The 10,576-nt window shown below is 45.4% G+C and overlaps 1 protein-coding gene across 3 annotated transcripts; it reads right to left on the bottom strand.

The window, feature by feature from the left end:
• Positions 1-3,980: 3,980 nt before the first annotated feature.
• Positions 3,981-7,614, bottom strand: LOC114199181 (T-cell surface glycoprotein CD1a-like). 3 transcript variants are annotated; one of them, XM_028090976.2, is made up of 6 exons: positions 7,388-7,614; positions 6,513-6,779; positions 5,564-5,842; positions 5,088-5,366; positions 4,670-4,760; positions 3,981-4,523 (listed from the first exon to the last, which is right to left on the bottom strand). In XM_028090976.2, the coding sequence occupies exons 1-6, from the start codon at positions 7,446-7,448 to the stop codon at positions 4,427-4,429; spliced, it is 1,074 nt and encodes a 357-aa protein (XP_027946777.1). In that variant the 5' UTR covers positions 7,449-7,614; the 3' UTR covers positions 3,981-4,426. The 3 variants fall into 3 exon arrangements, 2 of the variants coding, with proteins under 2 accessions (XP_027946777.1, XP_027946779.1); XR_003607237.2 differs by having other exon boundaries at positions 4,344-4,523; positions 5,134-5,366; positions 7,388-7,568; XM_028090978.2 differs by lacking the exon at positions 3,981-4,523 and having other exon boundaries at positions 4,669-4,760; positions 5,134-5,366; positions 7,388-7,568.
• Between the last annotated feature and the right edge of the window lie 2,962 nt (positions 7,615-10,576).

The raw sequence follows: 10,576 nt of genomic DNA, 5'->3' as shown, positions 1-10,576 counted from the left end.
CAAAAACAAAAAAGCTGGGATGGAAAACCTACTAAGATTTCTGAAGTTAGCCTCTGGGTGATTAAATGTAAACATCAAAAAAGGAACAAGCTTGGAGGAAGAGATTCATTGTATCCTAAATATCTGGACACAGAGCTGCCTCTCATACACAGTGGAACCACTCACAGAGAATATATTTACCATAAAAATAGGAAAAGCTGAATACATGATGAAATGAAAGAATGAATGGACATATTGTGTCAGGAAGAAATCTACAGAAAATTTCTTGCATGTTGAATATTTAACTGTCATTACCACAGCACTTCTCGATTTATCATGTGCTGGTGCAGCTTGTCCTTTGGTCTCTATGAAAACCCTGGAGGATGAATTTCTGCCAGTCACTAATCAGCAGCAGACCCAGCACCTCAATTCCTGGCCACTGGTTTGTTAGAAATCCATGAAAACACCCAGGACAGGGATTGATCCAGATGGCAGGGTTAACATGCAAGACAGGGTAAGAGTGTCACAATATGAGGACACATGAAGAAAAAAGCAAACAGACAAGAAAGGAATAGAGGAATATTTTCAAGAATCCAGGGAAAGAAAGAGGGAAGTGAGGAGGAACGTTGCAAGGAAGAGAGACATTAGCCCAGTGTCCCCCTGAGGCCACGTCCACGTCCATCAGAGGGGAGCTTCCAGTCACTAAGGATAGAAGTCCACCATGTAGAGCTGAAACCATGTGGGGAATGTATTGGCTGATGGAACTGGGGAGCCCAGAGTGATTGGGGCTCCAGCACCTTCTGTGAGTCTGTGTGTCTGCCTTCACTTATTTGATGCTTTGGTTTTGTTATTGCTGCTGTTTTCGGCATCACTGGAGTATGGTGACAAACGAACATTGGACCTATAGATAGTGTGCCGCCTTCCAGCCTCCCAGGGAAGAAGGTTGGGGGGCACCACAGGCCATGTGGACCCTCGAGGGCTCCAACAGGTGCAGCAGAGCCTGTGATGTAACATGAACGAAAGTCCTTCTGAGGAAAGTCTTCCAACAACTCAGAGAGGACGGCCTGAAGAACCATGGGAGCCTGGTGCACATGGAGCATGCATGGAACTGCACCTGAATGGTCATGTCCTTACCTGCAGTGCCTCCAGTGAGGGTATGCAGCATTTCAGAAGGAAAATGCGGAATTGGTCAAGAAACTTGATTTTAAGCAAATCATGAAAATTAATATTTTATGTAGCATTCATCACATCTTGGAATACTTTAATTGACATTTTCTTTTAAAAACATAAAGTGAAGTAACCATTAGAATGGTGTATGTGTACATGGTGACATGATGCCCACAACCAGGCCAGTTAACTCAGCCACCACCTCACATCCAGAACTCTTCTTTTTCTTTTCTTTTGTTTTTCTTTCTTCAGGTGAGAACAGTTGAGATCTACCCTCTTGGCAAATTTCATGTATACAATTTCTCTGCCTTCTTACATGCAGGCTTCATCCTCAGCTTGCTTCTCTGAGGCTGAAAATTGATTGTACTTCTTTCAGGCTTCACAACCTGACCTTATCATCCAGAACAAGAGAGCACATTTCTTTTCCCTCCATCCTCCATAAGAATCAGGCTGTGTGTACCTGGAGTAGGTTCCTGGCCTTGAACCATCACTCTGGGTGATACAAATGTCATCTGTCTGATGATTGGCTTGACCTGCAGATTACCTGTCCATCCCTCAACATGTCACATTGACAAATATGCTTTCTCCTGATGGCCTCAGGCTGATCAGAACCCAAGGTTACACATGAGGGTGGAGTCAACCAACCAAAATCCACATGGTGGCCATGTGAGGGTGACAAGGTGGACTGGGAGTTAGAGAAACAGCCAAGCAGTCTGATTCAGGTGGGGATATTGCAGAAGTCCCCATGATTTGCTCTCCCCTTTCCCATATTTTCACCTTTGCCACCTCTCCCATCTCAACGTTATTTTCCAGAAGCATCCACATGTGTAGGGCTGGGCCCTGCACATGGTCCCTCTGGACATTTTTCAGTCTTGGGCCCCACTTTCAGCCCTAAAAAAAAAAAATAGAACTAACCCCCTGTCCCCTAGTTCAACCCACATAAGTTGCTGACTAACAAACTGGTTAGAAAGAGCAATGAAAACCACAATCAAATCAGAAAGTAAAATTTTCAAGCTCTGAAGACAGGGAAGACATTTTCCTCCCCACTACTTGACACTCAGAATGTCCCTGCTGCATAATCAGTGTTTGAGAATGGTTTGTTGAGTTAATTAATGAAACTGAGAGTAACTGAGGTCTAGCTATGGATGTCTCCACTCATACTGCCACGGGGGTCATCAGTCACAAAAGGTCCATCTTTATTATTCTCGGAGTCTGTCTGTACTGATTGGCCTACCTGCTGACATTGATTTGTAACCCCCAGACACAGGCCCTCACCACGTAGACATGGACACGTAGAGTGGCCTGACAAGAGTCAACCACCACAGATGTCCCAAGCCAAGGTTGAACCAAGTGCCCTTCTGCCTTCCTGTGTTAATTCCCACACTGTAAACATGTGTCCTATTCATGGTCCATTTGGTGCCATATTTTCTGCACTTCTGTGGTCTTTCTTGGTGATTTCAGTGTTTAAAATGGCCCTGAAGCCCAGAGCTGCAGGGTTAACTGGTGTCCTAAGCAGAAGAAGGTGGGATGTGCCTCATGACAAAACACCTGTGTAAGTGAGGCTCACTCAGGCTCCTGATGCAGAGCTGTGAGCCCTGAGTTCAGTGGTAATGAGTCAACAGTGCAGTAAATCCAGAAAAGGAACAGGATATTCATGACATCAATGTGGAGCCACACCAGAGAGTGCTAAAGTAACATCTAGGAGGCTATGATGACAGCATGATGACACCAAGAAAAAGGGGAAAAGGAGCTTTGTTCTTGGATTCATGAGATGATGACTGTTTCCTAGTCTCTAAAACCATCTTGGGCAGCACAGCTGTGGGGCTGAAAGCCAAAGACCCTGGCGATCACAGTACCCGAGCTGGGAAATGTTGCACACTTCTGAGCTGGTGTTTAAGTGTGGGGAAATACTCCATACAATAAATTATTTACAAATACATATGTATTAAAGAAGCTATCTTTATTTTTTAATATTTTATTTATTTATTTGAGAGAGAGGGAGAAAGAGAGAGACAGAGCACAAACAGGGGGAGGGGCAGAGGGAGAGGGAAAATGAGAGAAGGAGAAAAAGAGAGGATCATGACCTGAGCCAAAGGCAGACACTTAACCAACTGAACCACCCATGCATCCCAAGAAGCTGTCTTTAAACAGGAATACACATGAAACAAGGCTGGGTAGTCATCAGGTGGCAAGTGTTGTGAACAGAGGCTCCCAGAACCTGTACCCCGCATCTCCCCCAGGGACAGTGGCTCACTGTCCCTGACTCCATGTCCTTGGGATGGTAACACAGCAGCCACGAATGCTAGGAGGCACTGTATGCATGGTCCTTGCTGGATCCCCGGACTCATTCTTGACCAAAACACTCCTGTTCTTTTTCCTGGAGCATCTCTTTTCCCTTCAGGGACACACAGGCACTGCTACCTCTCAGGCATCACATTTATGCACCTGTGAATCTCCCTGCTAATTTTGGTAAAATGCAAATTGTGATTCAGGAAGTCAGCTGAGGACAAGACCTTATATTTTTTTTAAAAAGCTTTAGGGTGACAGCTCTGCTGCTGCTCTAAGTCCAACAAACATCAAGAAGGCTGAGTCCTGCCTTTCTATTTAATTCAGAATACTTGGAACAACAGATCCATCCAATAGGTTTGTGTAGTTAAATAATACAGATCTTCACAAAACAACTTGTTTCTACTTAGAGGCCTGGAGATGTCAACAGGAACAGGGAAACTGTGAACTCCCTTGGCTAGGTGACAAGACTTTTAACAAGAAGAGCATCAAACATCTCAACTGCTACAAACATGTCAGGAAGAAAAAGAAGAAGAAAAACCTATGTATTTAGCATAAATTCAACACAGATTTTTATTGAGGACATTTTCCATGCAGGTGAGACACCTTGCCAAGTATACAAATATTAAGAAAACATGGACTTTTCTCTCAAGAATCCTAAGAATTAGAAGGGATGAGGGTCCTGACTGGGGAAAACAAGCACCAGGGGTCAGGAACAGAACTGTCAAAGTGCCCGAAAATGTGGTGGAAGTTCTCACCAGACAGACTGCTTCCACTTCTGAATAAAGGAGGGCTGACCGGAGGAAGTGACATCTGATGCCTGTGACCCATGTAGGTGCTGGGCCATCATTTTACACCAAGTTAAATTTTGACACTTAAGTTCCAGAACCAAGTCAGAACAACAAATCACCCAAAATTACACTGAGCTTATATTGCCAACCGATCCTTAAGCAAAAATGAAAGCCAAAATTACATACAGAGAGTTGCAAGGACGTCACCATTGAGCTGGGTTTAGGTAAGTACAGGAGCCTGGGCTGCTGGGATCTCGCTCAGAAGAGAGGTCAGTACACTGAGGTATCTGGTGTGTTTTCCTGGGAGAAACAGAGGAAGAGTCACTCTGCAGCAGGTGGAGGTGAGAACAGTAGGGGGAAGACCACTGTAAGCAGGAGGGCTGAAGACAGACTGAAAGGTGGGAAGACACAGGGGAGAGAACAGGGAGGTGGCTCCAAAGACATACCAGTGCTTCCAGAGCCACAACGCCAGACCTGCCAGAAGTACCAGGGGCACTGTCACCACCAGGAAGACCAAGCCCATGGAGTGGGACTGCTCTGTGGGTTTGGTGCACAGAAGGTGTCATTTCCCATCGACCCTGGGTTGAACTGCACCTCCCTGTCTTCCTCGCTCTTGTCAACCTCTGCCTCACCAACCACCCTTCCTCTTTTCACTTCTCCCAACCCTCCTCAGAGATGGACCCTTCACCCAATCCGATGCATCCTCCCATATTTGCGAGACTTGACTCTCAGTTCCTCCATTTCTTGGATTACCAATTTTTTTTAGTCACTTTTGGTCTAACCACCCAAATTTTTCATCTGGCTATCCTGCTCTGCTGGAGAACCACCCACCCCCTTTCCCAGCTGGACCCCAGTCTTTCTCACCCCAGTAGAGGACCATGTCCTGGCCTCCTAGACTGCTGTGTCTCACCCAGCACGACAGGCCAGCTGCCTCCCTGGATTTCACATCCAAGGACATCTGAAGATACCATGTCCCATCAGCATGAGGCAGGAGATCACCTCGCTGGGTGCCCCGTTGCTCCTGCTCACCCCGCATCCACATCACCCACACAGGCTTTGGGTAGAAGCCCGAGACGTGGCACACCAGCAGCAGACGGCCGGGACCGGGACTGGGGCCAGTGGACAGCCAGGCCTCTGGCCTCACTGCAGAGACAGGGCAGGAATTCACAGACTGAGAGGGTAGATCTTCACATCACTTTAGATAGAGACATCTTTCTACCTCTAGACCCATCACCATCATCCCCTCTCCCTCTTGACTCTTTCTTACCCTGAATTTGAAAGAATAGTACAAATGTATGAGGGCAGAGTAGAGAATTCATAGAGGAGGGAACGGGGCTTACCTTGTCGCTGGAGATATGCCTTCCCTGCATCAAGAAGACCCAACAGGAACCGGGGGCAGGAGTCGCTGAGGAGTTTGTGTACTATTTCATTGAAAACATGGTACTGATTGAATACTGTGCAGACCTGCCGAGCCCTACTTCCTCCCTTTGGAGATGGCCACCATGATGTGTTCTGGAAACTCACGAGATCTGAACCTTGATAAGCAATCCGCATGAAGCCTACTGATGCTTCTCCAAAGTGGGAATCACAGCCTAACACCAGCTGTACCTGGAAGGGATCTGGGGAAGAGAGACTGTGAGTTACAATACAGAGGGAATGAAGGAGATGAAATGAGATGAGTGCAAGCCAAGGATGCTGGATGTAGAAGGGTAAATTTGGGGATTGGAGGGAATGGAGCAAAGTTTGACTTGAGGGGAGGTTCAGACAAAGGGGAAGAGGTGGTTGCAGCAGGCAGAGGCAAAGGCGAATGATTGAGGAGGCAGCGAATGTTGGAAGAGAGACATGAAAGGTTTGGGCAGAGAATAGGGGACGACTCAGCAGGAGAGCTGAAGTAAAAACAATCTAGGGTGAAGGGAGTGCAATGGGGTACAAATAGACATCGCTGCTGGGATTGAATGGGGAGAAAGCACAGTTCAAAGTCAGTGACAAGTGAGGGAGCAAGGATACCTGGTTGGAGGCCAGAGAAAGGGGTGGTCATGGGAGACCCTAGGGGGAGACAGGAGAGCAGAGCCTGTGGTCAATGAGAGGAGGGGGAAGCTAAAGAAAACATGAAGCTTTTCAAGAATCACAGTCTGGCTTCTACCCCCTGCCCAGATGGGTGTGATTCAATTTCCAGATAGAGAGAGGTGAGGTTCAGAAGACAGTGCAGTTCGTTTCCTAAAGAAGGAACTCAATGAGACACACACATACCTGCCACCTACAACCCAACCCAGAGGGAAATGAACTCACATTCAAGCTGCCATTCACTGACATGGTTATGATATGTTGAAGGAGACCTAATGGAGTATGTGTAGAATAACTTTTCTACTTCCAACAGCTCCTCATTGCTGAAGTTGCCTTTAGACCAAGGCCGCAGAAAAATGAAAGCACCAGTCTTATTGTCCCAGCCATGAGTCTGCAGCTCATCCAACCAAGCTGAGCCTTGATTTTGTGTCCAGGAACGGTTGCAAAAAGATGTGGTCAGGAGGATTCGGAAGGAGATTGGCTCCTGGAAGGCTGTGGAAAAAGGACAGATAAACATTGAATGGGAAGGAGAGAGATTGGAGAAGAAGGTGGGAGGGTGGAGAACCAAAATCTGGAGGCCAGAGAGGCCATAGTTGTCTCAGGAGACAGTTGCTGCTCCAGATCCCCCAGCTTCATATCCAACCTTCAGAAGAGCACAGGGCCCTGGGGTCGGGGATGCTCAGGAAGGAACCAGGCTGACACTCTCCCTCCACAGTTATGCATTGGGGAACTCAGACCATGAGTGCACACACACAGAGACACAAATACACACATACAGACACACACAGAGATGTACACATATACACACACATATGCACATATACAAACACAGACATGCAGACACATACCCACACACATACACACACGCACATGCACAGAGATGCACAAGGCACCTATACACACATACATATACACATATTCAAATGCACACAAGCCCATGTACACACATCACAGACACACAGACTTACACAAACACACACAGACTGGCAGAAACACACAGACACACATAAACAGACACAGACACATAAACAGATATACACACACACACACACACACAAAAACCACACTGTGTACCCTCTGGGCAGGGCCGGAGTTCTCACCATCTTCACTGTCACCACCTGGGAGGAGAACCACCAGCAACAGAAGTTGCAGGAACAGCATTGTACTTGCAGATGTTCTTTCTTTCTCTTACAAAGTCGGTCTTTGACCTATTTTCTAACAAACCTACACCACACACAGGCCCTCTCTTCTGACTTCCTTCTCCACACACCAGCCTTCCCTGAGTCTCTGCAACAATGCAAATGTGCTCCTCCCTCAACCCTGGACACCTACTCAGACTCTCACTTCCCCTGCTGGTCTGACCCTCCTTCTGGCTTCCAGCTTCTCACCGTCATCAGCTTCCATCTTGCTCCACATCCCCTAGTTTAAATGCTACACGACGAGTCCTGTGTAGCATGGAAACTGACTCTACCTCTCCTACATTTTCTTCTCATCCGGACATAAACCCATGAAAACACAAGGATCCCCAGCACCCAGCCCTGGAAACTGCTGCCACTCTATCCCTCCTGCCCTTGTGACACCCCTCGTGTATTTCCTTCCCCATCTCACTCACACCCCAGCTCCTTCACATCTCTGACTTCTCACTATTTATGTTAAAAAACAAAATCAACAAGGTAAATTTGAAGATCTAATTGGTTTTATTAAGTGATTCAAGAATCAGACTGCATCCCATCTGGCAGGTAGAGGGGAGCTATAAGGAGGGTCGCAATGGGAAGATTTCGTAGCAAGGAAGTTGGCAAAGAAGAGAAAGGAGTGTTTCAGGGAAGGTCACCTTCCCTTAATAAGGAGAGCAGGGGGTCTTACTATGCAGATGATCTCCCCACCTTGGGGGTGGAGAGGACCCATGTGACAGAGTACCTCACTGGTGCTGACCAGAGAATTCCTAACTGACTGGTGAAAATTTCGGGGAGAGGTTAGGGATTAAGCAAGGTTTAGGGACTTGGTCTGCCCCAAGGTGCCATTTTGGGCCCAATGTTTTCTTTTTAATGGTTGCTCTATTTGCTTGTCCAGATTCCCCCACGATTGCCTGCGTAAAAGTATCAGCAACCACCAGTTCACCATTACTCTTAGGGGAAAACAAGAAGCCATCACAGAAACCACAGGACACTGAAACATCTGAAGAATACCCCCTCCATCTGACTTGCATTAACATAGATTCACTCACCAAACAGTCACTTAGCACCTGCCTGGATCCAGGCACCATGCTACACTCATGAAAATACAGTATTCACAGTGCAATCACTTCATTCAAGGAGCTTTTAGAAAAGAAAAACACATAAACCAAAAACTATATATTTCGGTGTTCCAAATTTATTTTAAGATTCAGGATAGTTAACATACAGTGTTATATTACTTTCAGGTGTAAAGTATAGGGATTCAGCGATTCTATACACCACTCAGTGCCCATCCATATGAGTGTAATCCCAAGCCCCTTCACCCGTTTCCTCCCATCCCCCCTCCCACCTTCCCTCTGGGAACCAGCAGTGTGTTCTCTATAGACAAGTGTCTGTTTTTTTTTTTCCTTTGTCACTTTTTTCTGTTACTTTTGTTAGTTTCTTAAATTCCACATATGAAGAAATCATATGGTATTTGTCTTTCTCTGACTATTTCACTTACCACCATACTCTCTAGCTCCATACCATGTTGTTGCAAATGGCAAGAGTTCTGTCGTTTTTATGGCTAATATCCCATTGAATGTACCATGTTTTTTTTCTGTATTCCTCTATGTATGAACACTTGGGCTGCTTCCATACATGAACTATTGTAAATAATGCTGCAGTAAACACTGGGGTGAGTGTTTCTTTTTTTTTTTTCACTGTTTTCACATTCTTTGGGTAAATATCCTGTAGTACAACTACTGGATCACGTGGTATTTCTGTTTTTAATTTTTTGAGGAACCTCCATACTGTTTTCCACCATGGCTGCACCAGTTTGCACTCCCACCAAGTGTACAAGAGTTCCCTTTACTCCACTTTCTGTACAACACTTGTTTTTCATGTGTTTTTTGAATTTAGCCAATAGGACAGGTGTGAGGTGATATCACATTGTGGCTTTGATTTGCATTTCCCTGATGATGAGAGATGTTCAGCATTTTTTCCTGTGTCTGTCGGCCATCTGAATGTCTTCTTTAGAGAAATATCTACTCATGTCTTCTACCCATTTTTAGTTGGATTATTTGCTCTTTTGGTGTTGAGTTGCCCAAGTTGTTTATATATTTTGGATACTAACCATTTATCAGATATGTTATTAGGAAATATCTACTCACATTCAGTGATCGTCCTTTAGTTTTGTTGATTGTTTCCTTTGCTGTACAGAAGCGTTTTATTTAATGTACTCCCAACAGTTTATTTTTGTTTTTGTTTCCCTTGTCTCTGGAGACATATCTGGAAAAATGTTGCTGTGGCTGATGTCAGAGACTACTGCCTGTGCTCTCTCTCTCTTTTTTTTCCCACAGCATAATCTTTATTTTTTTATTTTTATTTATTATTTTTTATTATGTTCAGTTAGCCAGTATATAGTACATCATTAGTTTTTGATGTAGTGTTCAACAATTCCTTCGTTGCATATAACATCCAGTGCTCATCTCAACACGTGACCTCCTAAATACCCATCATCTGGTTACCCCATCCCCGCACCCTCCTCCCTCTGTAACCCTCACCCTCAGTTTGTTTCCAGGAGTCCAGAGTCTCTCATGGTTTGTTTCCCTCTCTGATTTCTTCCTGTTCAGTTTTCCCTCCCTTCCTCTGTGGTCCTCCACGCTATTCCTTACGTTCCACGTGTAAGTGAAACCATAGGATAATTGTCTTTCTCGGCTTGACTTATTTCACTTAGCATAATCCCCTCCAGTTCCATCCATGTCTATCCAAATGGTGGGTATTCTGATGGCCTTTCTGATGGCTGAGTGATATTCCATTGTATATATGTATCACATCTTTATCCATTCATTTGTTGAAAGGCGTCTCAGCTCCCTTCATAGTTTGGCTATTGTGGACACTGCTGCTATGAACATTGGGGTCCACGTGCCCCTTCTTTTCACTATATCTGTATCGTTGGGATAAATACCTAGTAGTGCAATTGCTGGGTTGTAAGGTAGCTCCATTTTTAACTTTTTAAGGAACCTCCATACTGTTTTCCAGACTGGCTGTACCAGCTTGCATTCCCACCAACAGTGTAAGAGTGTTCTTTCTCCACATCCTTGCCAACACTTGTTGTTTCCTGTCTTATTCATT

This window comes from Eumetopias jubatus, unplaced genomic scaffold, assembly GCF_037043125.1.
Source record: "Eumetopias jubatus isolate StellerSeaLion01/CBP00866 unplaced genomic scaffold, mEumJub1_p1.0 scaffold_12, whole genome shotgun sequence".
Classification (NCBI taxonomy): domain Eukaryota; kingdom Metazoa; phylum Chordata; class Mammalia; order Carnivora; family Otariidae; genus Eumetopias; species Eumetopias jubatus.
This window is presented reverse-complemented; position numbering and strand designations above follow the sequence as displayed.

Bases quoted from the DNA above. Each gene is read 5' to 3' on its own strand.
- LOC114199181 (XM_028090976.2), bottom strand. From the start codon at position 7,448: ATGCTGTTCCTGCAACTTCTGTTGCTGGTGGTTCTCCTCCCAGGTGGT. The intron at 4,761-5,087 runs GTGAGAAAGACT...CCAAACCCACAG, and splicing joins GGACATGGTCCTCTACTGGG to AGCAGTCCCACTCCATGGGC. The intron at 4,524-4,669 runs GTATGTCTTTGG...TGTTTCTCCCAG, and splicing joins TTGTGGCTCTGGAAGCACTG to GAAAACACACCAGATACCTC.